The following is a 16,713-nucleotide window of genomic DNA, read 5'->3' as shown; positions in this document are numbered from 1 at the left end:
CACACAGCAACAACTTACAGAATGGCACTCAAAACTCTTCACAGTCTAGGCTTAGGCTAATTCTCCATCCTTCTCTCTCACTATTCCTGCAAACAAACCCTTAGCTCCAGCTGGGCTGGTGTACTCATTATTTAGCCAACTTAGAAACATTCGATGGTGAAGCACACTTATTGAATATTTATTATGTAAGTAAAAGTTCATTCTTTCTTTGAATAAATATTTCTTGAACATTACTCTGTCGGGTAATATACTGGTGCTGGGATGGATGCAATGGTGAGCAGGACAGAGGTCAATGGGTCATAGAGGGGAGACAATAAGGACAGGGTGGCTCCAGGTCAAAATCCTCCCAATCTTCCACTAAAATGTCCAGGTGGCAGGATAACCCTGAGGGCTGACCAATGCCAGCCAGGCTGCAAGTGAGGAGCTCAGGACAAAGGAATGGCTAAGAGGAGGAGGACTGCAGTGTGGACTCTGGCCTCTGGGAAACTGTGAGATTCAACTTGAAAATTAAAGGATGTGCATACCAGAGAAGTGGGTACCTAACATCCTGGGTAAATGAGAAAAGGCAAAAAGATAGGAGGTAAAAGACAACAGCAATAGCACCAGCTTATTTTGTATAAAAGGCTCATTCACCATCTATTCAGCAGAGAGTACTGCCCAGGCTCTGCAGTGGATACAAAAATGACTCATACTCAGCTCCTACCATCCAGGGATTTCCATGCAGCCAGGGAGGAAGGATACGCAGGTCCTTGGTGATCATTAACACTACAGAAAAGTGAGCTGTCCCTTAAAAAGGGATTCAGAGAAGAGAGAGAAATGTGCACGCCTGGGCTCATCTAACATTATCTAGAAAATGTTTGTTACATAATCTGCCTATGTCCATCGGAACATCAATGTACGTCACGTTGTTGTTGTTGTTGTTGTTGTACCCTTTCTCAAAGTGCATTCGCACTTCCTCATTCTGTCCTACGTAATCAGCGACGCAAGAAGAGTAGGCTAAGATTGTGTTTCCCAGATAAGCAAAGTGAAGCACAAATCTTAAGATCGGCTTGGGTCAGGAGCAGAGCACGGGATCCCCACGGGCTGTTTCTGCTGCGTGTTTAGAGCTGAGCGCACCTGCAGCTAACAGCTGGGAGGTGGAGAAATCAGGCAGGACAGTTTGCACTTATAAAGGCAGCTCTAAAGGGTTCGGAGAGCGGACACGAACCAGTGACACTTCTCTACTCGTTCCTCCTCTCCAAGCCTGCCAGTTGCATCCCAACAAGTTCGTCCCAGATACTTTGCGCCCACTTTGCGTTTCCTTTCCACTTATTTCACCCAGGTGCGTAGTAGCCAGGTGCGTGACCAGCTGTCCTGGGTATGTCCAGCATTGCACTCTGCTCGGCTTGCACCAGGGAGTTAACAAACATCGGCTGGTTGAAGGGACCCCCTCGGGCCTCCTCAGCTTAATAAGGGCACCCTGAATTCTCACGTCCTTCCCGCAGTGGAGAGGGCCTCTCTCTGCTCGGGCCGCCCTCGTAGCCCACAGGGCTCCCTAAGTGCAGGGACGCGGGGCGGGCGAGCGCTGGGTTCTGGGATCCCAACGCGTCCCCCCTGCGGCTCGCATCCTAGCTGGGAAGTCGGGGCGCACGACCCAAGGGTAAGGGGCGTGGAAGCGCTTTGAAACTGCAAGACGACAGTGAGTCGTTAGATGTTTTCTATGCAAAACAGGAAGAACGTGATGAAAACAGAAACAGGGAGAGTCCGGCTCGCTACGGCCGAGGTGACCCGGCGGGGCCCAAAGGCGTCCAAGGATCGACCAGATGCATGGGGAAGGGGGCCTTCCCCAGGACGGGGACGCACGGGCAGCTCCGCCGCGAGAAGTACCCAGGCCCGGAGGCCACGCGAGATCTGGGGTCGGGAATCTCGTTGCGTTGCCTAGCGACGCGGAGGACGCTCGCGAGCACCCCCTCCCCTCCCCAGGCTCATTAACCCCGGCTGGAGCCGCGAGTCTCCTACCATGGGGGACGAAGGCGGCGGCCGCAGGGGTAGGACCACCAGCGAGCTGCAGAGGCTGAAGAAGCAGGCGATGGAGTACTACCGGCAGAACGGCGTGCCGCTGCAGCTGGAAGAGCTGCTCAACTCCACCTTCTACCTCCAGCCCGACGATGTCTACGGGCACCTGGTAGGGACCTGGGACGGACGCCCTCTTCCCGCCAGCCCCTCTCCCCCTCCCCCTCCCCCCCCCCCCGCCTGGCGCTGCGGCAACTCGGCGGGGCCTGCGCATGCGCGCGCCGCGGAGCCGGCTCCGCGGGAGGGACGAGCATCCTCGGTCACAGTGGCCGGAGGAGGAAGGCTTCGGCCACGCTTCCCATGCGGAGGACCTGCCGGGCCCACCGAGCTTTCAGTAGTCTCTTCAACTCCACGGTCCTGTTTTTTATTGCTCTCCGTTTGAGCACGATGTATAATGACCCTACGAACAGCACAATCTGAACCCTGCTCTGTCTTGTGCCGTCTTCACATCTCTAACACACTCGATCCCATTGCTGTCGTCACTGTGTCAATCCAGCTCATTGAGGGTCTTCCTCTCCTTCACCGTCCCTTCACTTTTCCAAGCATGATGCCCCTCTCCAGAGAGTAGCCTCTCCTAGCACCATGACCAAAGTAAGGAAGACCCAGTTTCACCATCCTTGCCTCTAAAGAACACTTTTTCAAGTGTTTTCCAAGTGCTGCACTTTTTCCAAGACATATCTGTCCATGGGAATGTCCAGTGCTCTTCTGTAACACTACAATTCAAAGGCATCAGTTCTTTTGTAATCTTTATTCATTGTCCAGCCCTCAGAATTGAAAGTAAATGAAAAGATCATGGCTTGAATCTAGTGTACCTTAATCCTCAAACTAACATCATTGCTCTTCAGTAACACTGCGCAGGTCGGTTTAACAATCTGCACCAACCCCCTTTGGACCGTCCCTCCAATGAGCTGATTAACTCAACAATGACCATCATTCTCTTTGAATGATGCCTCCTCTAACTTTTCCTTCAGGTCCTGGGAAAGAACAGATCTTTCAGTGTAAGGTTCTTAGTGCTCACACCCCATACTCCCTTGCTGTCCTGCACTGGATTCCCTGATAGGACCTGAAGTTTACTGCTTTCTTCAGCTTTGCTTATCCTGTTCTCTCCACCAGAAGTTCCTGCCCTCAATTCCTCCTCGTTTAGCCTGTTGAAATACCACTTACCTTCCAGCGTGAACTTCGGGTGTTTCTTCCACACTCTTGCTTTACTAAAGGATGTTTTTGGGGATGAGGAAGACCCCTATAGGTAGTAACAATACTGTTTATCCCTCCACCATAAAATTAAGGCTTGAAAAGGTTAGCTTGTGAAATCAGACTGGTCTGGGTTTAATGCTTTGCTCTGCCACTTATTAGCTGTGTTAGATTGCTATGTAGGTGGGGCTGACTAAACCTTGCTGCCAGTATGAAATGCACCTGAAAACAAGTCCTTTCAGGACTTAGCCACATGGCTCTCTATGATTAAGACCTTGGCTAGCTAGCATTATTCAAACAAAGATGCTGGCTTGGAGCACATCATTTTGGTTGGAAGCTAGCAAGAGATCAGATAGAGAAAGACCCTGGCAGATTTAAGACCTCCAAGATGTGAGAAAGAGAGATAGATACCCACCTTCCTCAAGTGTTCCACCCATCTCGGCTCAGGCACTAGACATGTGAGAGAAACTGTCTTAGATATTCTGGTCTCGGTCAAGCCTCTAGATGACTACATCTAAATGAACAGCCCAAGGCAAGACCAATTCGGGGGAAATTTGGGAGACTAAAAAGAATTAATGAATGTAAAAAGAATAGGAGTGGTGTGTAAACAGCAGCATCTCACTTGTTAACTTCACAAAAGGTAACAGTCTCCAATTGCACCATCCACCATACAAAATCAAGTCCTGTTAGGTAAGACTTGGAAATCACTTCCCATAAGGTCAGACGTGGTCTCTCTGCTCCCACACTATTAGTTCTGCTAATTCCAACACCAGTCATATTGCTGTACTACAGGGTCCAAAATCTGCTGCAGTAACTTCAAAGACCTCATAGAACCATATTCACAGTTATAAAGGGTTTTTTTTGGGGGGGGGGAGTGAGAATAACAGGTTATAGTTCAGATTGGGAAAAAGATAAAGATACAGTTCCTCAATCAAGACATCTTCCCAGGTGTACTTACAGGTTTTTCAGCCTTGAGCCTGGCTGCTTTAGGCCGGGGTTACAAAGCGTGCTCCCTCAGTCCTGCTAATTACAGCATCTCCAGCAAGTCTCAGTGAAGGCTCCTGGATCATGCTCCCTAAGACAGTGGTCTCACGTCAGCCCTGACACATGTTAGTCCCTGATTCTCTGATGAGGCTGCTACTGCCACTTTTGTGTAGGTCCTCATCTGATTTGGGCAGGAATCTCTAGCCCTGAAGGACGTGTGCTGCATTCACCACTGTTGTGTCTTTGTTGGTAGAGAAATTTCCTTCTTCTGCTACTAAACCCGCTCAGTGTAAGTCAGATAGGAAAACTGACCAATCTCCACCGCAAGTCATTTACACACCCCCTACTTTTCATGTTCTCTCCCAGCCTTGTAGAGAAAGTGAAAATCAATAGCTAGAAAAGCCGTTTGTACAATAAACTCATGACATCACAAGTACAATGTTGTTTCCAAGATAAATGAGATGCGGCTTTGTGATTTTTCTTGATTTTTTTTTTTTTTTACGTCTTTTGAAGGCAAACTGCTTTTCTAAACTTGCAAAGCCACCCACCATATGCAAAGTCGTGGGGAAGGGCGTGCTGGATGGACTGGGCCTCCCAACCCTCCAAGTGGAAATATTCTGCACTGTCCAAAACTTCCCCAAGGTATGAGGCCACTTGAAGTGCATTCTCTTCAATACACATGGGCCCCCTTGAGTTTATTAGCAACACCTGCCTAAATGGTCACCAGGAGTTGGAATTAACTCAGTGGCAATGACTAGCACCACCTTGTCTAAATTGTAGAAAACTACTGCTTTGAAAGCCAGTGTTTATGAAATACATACTAACACTTTTCATAGCGAGTCACGTAGAGAAGGCATGGAAGCTACAGCCAGCCCATCAAGGCTGCCTTATCATTAGGTGTCATTTTGGTACAGATATAACTACTATTTGAAGATGATCAAGACAGAAAGAAAGTGAAGCACATAGATTTTTAGGTGCTGGTATCAGTTCTGCACCCACATGAAGATTATTGATGTTGTTATGTACCGAGGAGTTGGAACCAACTCATGCCTGACCCTCCATCAAATTTACAGAGACAGTAAATTGCACAGGAGATTGCCTCTCTCTCTCCCGCAGACCAGCTGGTGGATTCAAACCATATGCCTTTGGCTTGGCAGTGTAGCTTCTTACCACTAGGCTATCGGAGCTCCCTTGAAGATTTGTAGATTCACATATATAGAAAGAACTCTGGTGACATAATGCTTTGTATGTTGTGCTGCCAACTGAAAGGTCAATGGTTCAAGTCCACCAGCAGCACCATCATATAAAGAAGGGTAGGCTCCTCCCATAAAGTTTTGGAAGCCAATAGAGGGTCACTGTGAGTCAGAATCTTACTTGACAGCAGTGGTTCTTTTTATGTGTCTGGAGATTTGTAGGAAGCTCTGGTGGCTTAGTGGTAAGAGGTTGCACTGTCAGCTCAAAAGCACATGGTTCAAATCCACCAGCTGCTCTCCTGGAAAAAGATGGGCAGTCTCCTCTCATGTCATAATGTGTTGTTGTTAAGTGCTGTCAAGTTGTAGGCGACTCATAGCGACCCTATGAGCGAAAGTCCTCAACACTTGTGTGTCTTTCATCCTTTCTCCAGGCTCATAGAGTTTCCAGAGGCAAGCTATTAAGGAAGTGGATGTCACTCCTGCTTCCAAGCTTGTTTTAATTGGGGAGCTCCACCAAACACTGTCCACCATGGGTAACCACTCTCGCACTTGACACATCAGTGTCCCAGTGTTCAGCGTCACAGCAACCACGAGTTATACTGCCTCTAAAATCCTGCTGGAGGGTCAGCTATGAGTTTGTGCTGACTTGATGGTACATAACGACAACAGTAATAAGCATTTATAGAACAGTAGGCCAATATGCACAAATAAGTGTTTTTTCCTAGATTTCATTGCTAATCGTAGGAGAGCTCTAGTGGCTTAGTGGTAATAAACTGCACTGCCAATGCAGAGATACATGGTTCGAATCTCTTAGCTGCCCCACAAGAGAAAGATGGGCAGTCAGTTCTCGTGTGGTTCACTGCTTCCGGAACCTGGTGGAGGGTCAGCTACGAATGTTTTGACTACAGTACACAACAGCAAAAATGCTAATCTTAGATTCTGTATTCAGCATCCATATTTGTTGTTACAAATACGTTTGCTACAGCCTCCTCAAGGAAACATAATCATGATGAAATCTGCTAGTAATGTTCATTTAGCTATTTATTGGTGAGATTGTGATACAAATGAAGTTCAATGTCAAGTTTTTTATAAGGGTATTTTAGCGAGGTAATAATTTTAAATGTTCCTTGAAGTTGGTTTCCACAATATTTTAACAGCTATAGAAATATCTCAAAGAAAATTATATATTCTCATTTCCCCCCTGGAAATTAGTGCTAAAATACCCTGCATGTTAAAAGCTGGATTCATTGCCTTTCCTATTTTCTGTGAGAGCTAGGGACATTGTAGACCCACGTTCTTTTCAGAACATATGTTCTGTGGTGATCTCATCTCACTTTGAAGTACGGGAGAACTCCCCACCTGAGTTGGTGGAAGTGGAGGAAATGGGAAGGAATGACGCCATCAGAACCGCCTTGCAGTGGGTCAATGGACCAATCAGCACAGAGCTTCAGGGCCTCAACCCTTCCAACCAGGCCCAGGTGGATCAAGTGCTCAGGTAATTCTTCCACTGCAATGTATATAATTTACTTTCCTTTTCACCTGTCATTATAACAGAGTCTCAGAGAGCTATTGGGTCGGGTTGGCTGAGAGATCAACTGAAGAAGCCCCACAATGTAACTTTTCTTTCCATCTGAAAACCCATTTATTAGAACATGACTGTGTAGGTTCCATCAGGCCTTTCAGGCTCTTTGCTTGCAAAGAGATTCCATTTTTTTTAAAGTTTTTTATTATTAATTTCAATGAAAATTTACAGAGACTTTGGATTTCCATTCATTCATTGTTGCACTGTTCTCCCTGCCCACCCTTCCCCCCTCCCAGTACCCTCTTCTCTTTGAAAATTAAAAGAAAAATTCTTTCATTGTTTTACAATCCCTCCCCCCAGGCCCACTCCACTGTGCAGCCTTCGTTTTGGACTCCTGTCATAACAATAATACCTAATCACATATCCCTTTTAAACAGTTCACTCCCTCATCTGTTTCAATGCAGTATACATTATTTATCCCATCTTTCTCAGTCTCCCCCACCAATCCCGATGTCAGTCTTGTTTTACAACAGTGGCACCATGCAGTATTTGTCCTTTGTGACTGAGATATTTCACTCAGCATAATGCCCTCCAGGCTCACCCATTTTTTTTTATTTTTTTATTTTATTTATTTATTTATTTTTTATTACTTTGTGTGGGTGTACCGTCAAATTAGATCTGACTGGTACAGGAGGATATTGCGCCTCCTTCTCTGGCAGAGCATCTGGTGGATTTGAACCGTGTTCCTCTGGGATTGCAGTGCAGCTTCTTGCCACTAGGCCACCAGAGCTCCCTGGCTCACCCATTTTGAATAATATTGCATGAGTTCCTCGTTTTTCAATGCAGCGTAGTATTCCATTGTGTGAATATACCACAGCTTCTCTATCCATTCGTTTGTTGATGGGCAAAGAGATTTCTTAAGAAACAGTAAAATGTTTCTCAGGAAAAAGATTAACTACTTTTTTTAGTTAATTTTTGGGTTTTTTAAATTTCTAAATGTGTTTCTTTTGCTTGTTTGTTTTTGCAGTGGTTTGCTAGCATTGTAGTCTTCATTTTTGCCACACTCAGCTTGTTTTTGCCAAGTCAACAATTCTGTACCTGTGCTTTCTCCCCCGTGCAGTTTGACCTCTCCACATCTTGCATCTGGTCAAGTTCCTCTCTTGACCTACAGTTATGCTGTAAAACTTTCTAATCCCCCATTTCACAAGCCCTGCCGCTGCCCCTTTCTTTTCTTTTTAATAAATTTTAAAAATTAAGGGTTTTTAAATAGTGGTTTGCTTACACTGTGTTTCATACTATTCTTTCACATTGTGTTTTATTCAATCATTCCCATTCATTATATTTTAAAGTTAATCAACATTGAACTACGCCCAGCATTACCTTGTCTGTCCGGATCCCCACCAAGTCATTCTCGTTTTCTTAACCCATCTCTCCCTCCAGCCATCAAATTGTGTGACCCTGGGTCTTCCCTCCTGCCCACCCTCACCCTTCAGCTCCTACATTCTTGCCCTTGGATCCTCATAAGCTTTTTACTAGTTATCTTTCTAATTCTACAATAATGGTCTTATACAGTATTTGTCATTTTGAGCATGCGTTCACTCAGCATGATGCTCTCCAATCCCTCCCGTTAGGTAGTAATTTTCAAAATCATTGCTCCTGAGTGCTGCGTAGTACTCTGTCATGTGAATGTACCACAATTTCTCAATCTATTTGATTGTGTTGGACATTTGAGCTGTTTCCATAGTTTTGCGATGATGAATAATGTTGCTATGAACATTGGTGTACAAATCTCCATTTGTGTCTCCGTTCTAATTTTCTTGGGATATATTCCAAGCAGTGGGATAGCTGGGTCATGTGGAATTTCTAGGTTTAGCTTTTTGAGAAAACACCAAACTACCTTCCAGAGTGATTGTACCATTTTACAATCCCACCAACGGTGTATGAGGGTTCCTATCTCCACTTCCTCTCCAACATTTATTCCTTGCTGTCCTATTATACTTTGACACTGCTACTGGAGTGAGGTGGTATCTCATTGTGGTTTTGATGTGTATCTCTCTTAGTGGCAGTGATTTTGAGCATTTCTTCATGTGTCTGTGGGCCTTCCGCATATCTTCCTCTGTGAAAATTCTTACCATGTCTTGTCCATTTTTTCCCTCTTTTTCAAATTGATATTTTTTCATTTTTTAAAAATTGATATTTTAATAAAAATTAACAGAAAGCTTGGATTTCCATTCATTCATTGTTGCACATTCCTCCTCCTCCCTGTTTTGCTTTTCTCTTTAAACAGAGTCTTTCATTGTTGTAGAATTTCTTCCCTCCCTCCTGCCTCACAGTCCACTTTGCAATTCACCTCTTATTCTGCATTGTTGTCATGCCAATAATATCTAATCATCTGGAATTTATCAATCTTTGGTCCTTTTGCCCATTTTGTAATTGTCTTCCCCATTCTTGATTTGCTGGATTGCTTCCTTTAAAAGTGAAAATAAGAAAGGGTCTTATCTCTGAGGTCCTGCCTGTTTGGAAATTTCAGTTCCTGCCCTTATGGTTGAAGGTGTGGCTTACCTATCTCCTCCTTTGCTTCCCTCAGTGCTTTGAAGGCACCAGCCTCTTTGGCGTCTGAATTAGTAAATCTAATGCAAATGTGTCTTTACTGTTTGTTGTGGAAACTTTTTTCCTGTTCTTTTTATTAAGGTATACTGAAATTTCATGTGACTGTACCTACTGGGATTTCTCAAAGTTTTGGGGTTCCCCCTACTCCTTTAAGCCACGGCTCCCCCAGCCGGATGGATTGACAAAGTGACTGTTACAATGAGTACATAGGTTATGAGCTTGGCCCAGGACAGAGCGAGGTTCAGAGCTACTGTTCATCGGGTCACTGTAAGTTGTAGTTGATTCAACAGCACCTAAGAACAGCTTTTTTATTTTTTACTAGTTTATTTACAAAGTTTGAATACAGGTTTTTAACACCAGTTCCTTCCCATTTCCCTCACCACACCCACCCATCAAATTGTGGGACCCCCTGATTAATCCCTGCCTCATCCACCCCCAAACACACACACTTCCTCACCCAGCTACCTTCACCCTCATACCTTAGATCACCATACTCATTCTATCTACAATAGTGGTTTTATACAGTATTTGTCTTTATGGGACTGAGATAGTTCACTCAGCACAAAAACTTTTAAGGAAAAAAAAACCCACAAAATAAATTTAATCATGAAATGCATGGAGTGCTACATTTCCCTGTGTACTTGTCTGCCTCTTTCTTCTTCTTCTTTTTCTTTTATTTTTTTTTTGTACTCACTATGTACTCTTGAATTTGTCTTTTGATGGTCATTTATTCACCAAAGAAAAATCCAGTAGCCCTTAATCAAATTATGTCTTCAAGTTTTACTATAAAAATGAAAACCGGCAAGAGCTCTGGTGCCCTAGTGGCAAGAAGCTGCACTGCAATCCCAGAGGTGTGCTGTTCAAATCCACCAGATGCTTTGCTGGAGAAGGAGGAACCATCTTCTCCTGTACCAGTCAAATCTGATTTGACGGTACACACACACACACACACACACACACACAATAAAAATAAAATAAATAAATAAATTTTTAAAAAAAGAAAACCAGGACTCAGATAATTTTTAAAATTAACCTCTATGTTTTCCATTCTTTTTTTTTTTAATTTTTTTTGTTTGTTTTTTGTTTTTTTTGTTTTCCATTCTTGAACACAGTTGTATAGTATAGCAGTGTCATTTTGGGGGGAGTTTGGAAAATAGCTGATTTGTTTTCTCAAGCGTCCTCATCTAAAGTCCTATTCCCTTGCCTTCAAGGGCATTCTTTGCAAATAAGGTGCAGGAAGATCTGGAGAGAAAAGCATTGGAAGATGTGCTAGAAGATACACCAGTGCTGACCCCTCTACCGCCAGTACCACTGCCACCTCCTCCGCTACCGCCCACAAAAAAGAAAGGTCAGAAGCCAAGTTGGTGACTTAGTGTTTTGAAGAACCCTTAGTGGCAAATGCGGGGGCCTGGACCCCATTCCCGAGCCAGAGTCCCTTTTTTGCCAACCTAGGTTAAGTGATGGTTACCAAGCCAAAGATGGGTGACTTAATCTGTAGTACTCAGGCCTGTTTTTCATTGTTTTTGTTCAAACATTCTTCTTCTATTCATATAGCCCTGGTGCATCCACTTGCCTTACAGAGGTAACTCGTGGTTGCTGTGAAGCTGAACACCATGCCCCTGATGTGTCAAATGTGAGAATGGTTACCCATGGTGGACAGTGTTTGGTGGAGCTCCCCAATTAAAACAAGCTTGGAAGCAGGAGTGGCATCCACTTCTGTAAACAGCTTGCCTCTGGAAACCCTATGAACCTGGAGAAAGGATGAAAGACACACAAGTGTTGAGGACTTTCATTCATAGGGTCGCTATGAGTCACCTACGACTCGATGGCGCTTAACAATAAAGTTCCCAGCCAGGCACGGTTCGTCCTCTACACACTGTGTTTGGTGAGCAGGGTTTTGCTCCGTTCTACTCTCTCCATTTTTATTTGTAAGATTAAAAAAGATTTTTCTCCTGGCAGTGTGATCCTTGCCACATTGCTAGAACCAGTGACAGTGTTACTAATGTGACATAGAAACCATTAAACAACCTCACACACACACACACACACACACACACACACACACACACGTGCCTTTCCATGCACTTAATCAAAAACAGCTCCTTATTTTTGTAGACATAATAAGGACAGCCAACATCCTGCCAGTTGTTACTAATAACATTTCCTTTGGAAACTATTGCCATTTTGAAGCAAATAATCTAATCCCTGCCCTTTCCTCCCCCCATTCCAACAGGTGGCTGCACTCCACCTTCTAGTATGATCACTCTGGAGTTACTGATAGCGTTGTAACAATGTCTATCTGTCTGTCTGTCTACCCGACTAGAGTATGATTCTTGAAGGATCATGCCTTGGTAACCTTGACATTGTCAGTATCTATCACAAGGCCAAACCCAATCATTAACATAAATGTGAGTTTGAAGAAGAGACCACCAGAACCATGGAGACAAGATCCCTTCATCAGTCACAAATAGGGATACGACACAGAGGTCCAGAGAGAGAACAGTCTTTTTCTTGGAAGGGCGGCCACCCAAGGACCTTCACTGGACTGTTCCTTTTTATCTGATAGAAACTGGAACTTAATCAAAGGGGAGAAGCAGGAAGACAGTAAATTGTTAATCACATAATGTATCTTACCTTCACTGGCTATCCGAACCAAGTCGGTCGGTATGGGGAAGAGGATAGGAAGGACACTGGACATTATATGGTGGACTCAGTGCTATCTGCTCGCAACAAATTAGAATGAAACATGAGTGAGAGTTCTGGCTGTTTGCTTAGATGTGGGAGGCATTTCCAAAGTCAGCAACAACATACAACTAAGCATTGCCTGGGGCTGGGCAAAGGGGAGTGAGTTAGACATACACAGAGATGTTCCGCAGAAAGATATGTACCCGCACTGGTGGAATACGTTCTTGTTTGCCCCTGAGTCAGAATCAACTCATTGCTGACCCTGCAGGGGCTTTTCAGAGATAGTTAATCCCATGGGAAGAAATTCCCCATCCTTCTCTCATGGAGCAGCTGGTGGATTTGAACCGCATACACACTGCAGCCTCATACAGCTAGGCCATCAGAGCACCCTTGGTGGAATGTAGTGAACTAAAATATTTGGAATGTGAAAATATGCCCCTGGAGACTCAGGTGCGCCTGATCCAGGCTATATATAGTCTTTAGTCTTTGCAATTACGTGCTATGCATCGGAGAGCTGGACAGTGAATAGGGATGATAGAGAATTGATGCCTTTGAGTTGTGGTGCTGGAGAAGAGTGTTGAATATACCATGGACTGCTAGGAGAACAAACAGGTTTGTCCTGGAGAGGATGAAGCCAGAATGTTCCCTGGAGTCAAGGATTCTGAAGCTTTGTCTGACATACTTTGGGCATGTTGCAAGGAGGGACTGGTCCTTGGAGAGGGACATCATGTTTGGGAGAGTGGAGGGGTGGCACAGGAGAGGAAGACCCTCGATGAGATGGATCGATTCTGTGACTGGAGCGGTGGGAATGAGTGCGTTGGAGATGGCTAGGTTCGCACAGGATAGAACGGGTTTAGGGCTCTTGTACATAGGGTCGCTATGAGTCACAAACAACTTGATGGCACGTAACAACAACAATAATATGCATACAATGGAATACTATGCAGTGCTGTGGAATAATAAAGAATTCCTGAAACATTGCACAACATGAATGAACTTGGAGGACATTAATGATGAGTAGACCCAATAAGCCAAACACAAATACTCTATGTGCCCACTGTTATACAGAAGCAAAGGGAAAGTATACAAACCGAATGAAATACACTTCAATGCTTGCCAGGGATCAGAGAAGGGAAAACGAAATACAGAGCTAAGAATTATCTGAGAGTTAGGGTGTAAATCTCATCTCACTGGTATCAAGTCAGAACCAACTCATAGCTCCACTGGGTTTGCAGAGACTGTAAGTCACCCAGAAGGAGACTGCCCATCTTTCTCCTATGGAGCAGCTGGTGGCTTTGAACCACGTACCTTGACACTGGCAGCACAATTCCTTACCGCTAAGCCCCAGAGCTCCCTAGGAGGTGGGTAGTAGTAAGCTAAATGAAAAAGGAAACCTGGGAGGTATGGTTGAGAATACATTGTTTCCAGCCTCCGTTTTCATCCTTATTTTTCACTAGGCTGTCACATCTGCAGTGAAAGCATTAAAAATACAGTTTTATTAGAGTCAAACTTCTTAATATATTTCCTCCCAGGGAGAAGGGATACCCTTATTGAGAAGCCAGTCTTGCCTGAAGAGCCCCCCGAACCTGTTCTCCGTGGCAGCATGGCCGTGGGCGCCGTGTCACTAGCGGTTGCCAAAGCCAGTGCCATACTGAGCAGCAAACCTCTGTACTTGAACTTGGCGCTCCTGAAGCACAGCCAGGTCGGTACCTATCACCTTCCATTATCAGAACCTATTAGTCTCTCAATGAGATTGAGCCCTGTTCTTCTTTCTCCTCTTGCTTTTCCTATATTTCAGGAACTGCCCTTAAAGTTGACTGTACCTTTGCTGATGGTATCTCTGCTCAGCTGTGGGAAGGCCTCTCCTGGGAAGCTGAACTTAATGAAAGAAGTGATTTGTATCCCCCATCCTGGATTAAGCGCCAGACAAGTACCTTACTTGATCTCAGACTGCTTCTTAGCTGTCTCTGCGTCTGTATCTGTACATTGCAGCATCAGTGAATTTAAGTGTGGCTCCCGGAGGCCTGTGATACTGAGGGAGAGGGAATGAATTAGAAAGTCATCAGGGGAAGGGAAGGGAAGGGGAAAGAAATCAGGAGGAGAAAGTCAGGACTTCACTCTCAAGCAAAAGGGAGCACATTCAAAAGGGAGCACATTCAAACCTCCTTATGTCTGTGACTCCCTTCTGACTCATTAGAGCAATTATTCACGCCCGTGACTCAGGAGAAGACATGGACAGGGTCAGGTGTGGTCATCCTGGAGGGCCCTTATCTCAGGGCGGGGTTGGGTTCTAAAACTACAGTGGCGGGCACTTTTCTAGCAACTCACCCTGTGAAGGAAGACCCCCAGTACCTGCACGCTTCCTCGGTAATACCCACTGTGCTGTGCGGCGTACCGGGGCACTCGGCTTGCCACCCTCACCTGTCTTCAAATTCAGACCGCACCGTGTCAGAACACACTAGCTTCATTTTAAGTGGTAGTGGATTTATACCAATGTAGTCACTCTAATCCAGACTCCTTTAGTGACCCAGTGACGTGGGCTGCAAGAAGGTTGTCCAAGTTGGGCAAAAGACCATGAAAGAAAACGATGTTCAGTGAAATATCTCAGTCACAAAAAGACAAAAACTGCATGAGGCCACTGTTATAAAAGAGGGTGACATCGGAGTTGGGGGGTGAGATTGAGAAAGAGGGGATAAATAATGTATACTGCATTGAAACAGATGAGGGAGAGAACTGTTTAAAAGGGATATATGATTAGGTATAATTGTCATGACAGGAGTCCAGAATGAAGGCTACATAGTGGAGTGGACTTGTGGGGAGGGATTGTAGAACAATGAAAGAATTTTTCTATTACTTTTCAAAGAGAAGAGCAAATTGGAGGGGGGAAGGTTTGGCAGGGAGAAAATTGCAACAGTGAGTGAATGGAAATCCAAAGTCTCTGTAAACTTACATTAAAATTAATATTAAAAAAAAGAGAGAGAACGCTGTTAACTTGCTCCAGCCAAGTAAACAAGTCAGTTGTGAACAGTGAAGAGAGGCTGCTGAGGAAAAAGGGACTCTCATTCACCTGAAGGTGAATGAAACCTGGGGCTTGAGATGAGCACGTCACGTCTTGTACGCAGACAGCCCAGTGTTGTCCACCAGCAAGGACCTTACACCTATGCTCAGTTAGGAATTACCTGGTAGAGCATAACTTTTCATATGGAAATATCTAGGCCACTGTTGTTTAACATCATATTATTCCACTTACAGGGTGTGGAGATGCTTCTGGAAATTCAGAAACAAGTTAACAAGACAATTGAAATGGTATGTGGAGAGTCTGTGGGATCTAGTTACCAACCCACACTTACACACCTTCTGTTATGCAATTTATAATTGATTTTGTAATCGAATCAATACAGGTTTTATTGATATGTAAAGATATTCATTTGCTTTGGTTTTCCCATATAAGCCAAGGGTATATGGTCCATCACTTAACTATTTCCTCAGATAGATTCTGAGGCAGCTGGATCTGTGCTACCATCATCCCCTAGGATTTTCAAAGTAAGAAAGGATTCGGCCCTTAGTACTGGAAGGGCAGCTTTACACAAGGTTAAGACCCACTCAATCCACACAGCCAAAGCTGAGCAGCAAAGGGTGGGGCGTCCCTCTCCAGGGCAAGTCAGAGGCACTGAGCCACCACTTGTCACCTCACCATCTCCCTTTAAGGCAGGGCTCAGTAATGTGGCAAGGCTGGCACTCAGAGAAGACCTCTCTCAGTGTCTTAAACATTTATTTTTGGATAGCACATTTGCAGAAAAGTGTAATGCCAGTACACTTTGTCATTCCAGAGTTTCCATCTGACTCACCCAGGTTCTTCCCAATGTTAACATGCTATATTACCATGAAAACTCATTGCCATTGAGTTGGAAGCAATTCATAGCTGATCCTCCAGTGGGTTTTCAGACACTGTAATGGCATGGGAGGAGATTGCCCATCTTCCTACTGTGGTGTTGGACAAGTGCACGGAATATCTTTGGACTGGCAAAAGAACAAACAGATATGTCTTGGAGAAGTTGTAGCCAGAGTGCTGTTTGGAGGCAAGGATGGTGACGCTTTGTCTGACATACTTTGGCATGTTGCTAGCAAAGGCTATTCCTTGGAGAAGGACATCATGCTTGGAAAGGTGGATGGATGGTGAAGGAGAGGAAGACCCTAAACCAGGTGGATTGACACAGTGACTGCAGCAATGGACCTGAGTGGTCAGAGATTGGGAGGATGGCACAGGATAAGACAGGGTTCAGATCTTTTGTTCATAGAGTCACTGTGAGGCTTAATTAACTCGTTAGCACCTAGCAACAACAACAATGGGCAGGAGAGCCTTTGAGAGAATACTAACTGAATACAAACAGATGTTTGTTTTTTTCATCGTTTAGCCATTATTTTTTATCTTTTTTATTATTATTAAATTTTATTAGTTTTAATGAACATTTACAG

The 16,713-nt window shown here is 44.6% G+C and overlaps 1 protein-coding gene across 1 annotated transcript in view; it reads left to right on the top strand.

Annotated features, from left to right (window-relative positions):
• The first annotated feature begins 1,999 nt into the window (after positions 1–1,999).
• The window catches only part of ENO4 (enolase family member 4), a 33,017-nt gene continuing 18,303 nt past the window's right edge, over positions 2,000–16,713 (top strand). The window contains exons 1-7 of the mRNA XM_006880155.1: positions 2,000–2,164; positions 4,741–4,869; positions 6,725–6,915; positions 10,764–10,912; positions 13,770–13,939; positions 14,036–14,167; positions 15,490–15,543. Coding sequence (XP_006880217.1) covers positions 2,000–2,164; positions 4,741–4,869; positions 6,725–6,915; positions 10,764–10,912; positions 13,770–13,939; positions 14,036–14,167; positions 15,490–15,543 — 990 coding nt within the window. The remainder of the gene's footprint in view (positions 2,165–4,740; positions 4,870–6,724; positions 6,916–10,763; positions 10,913–13,769; positions 13,940–14,035; positions 14,168–15,489; positions 15,544–16,713) is intronic.

The sequence above is a fragment of the Elephantulus edwardii genome, unplaced genomic scaffold, assembly GCF_000299155.1.
Source record: "Elephantulus edwardii isolate Elephantulus edwardi_28Jun2011 unplaced genomic scaffold, EleEdw1.0 scaffold00006, whole genome shotgun sequence".
Classification (NCBI taxonomy): Eukaryota; Metazoa; Chordata; class Mammalia; order Macroscelidea; family Macroscelididae; genus Elephantulus; species Elephantulus edwardii.
This window is presented reverse-complemented; position numbering and strand designations above follow the sequence as displayed.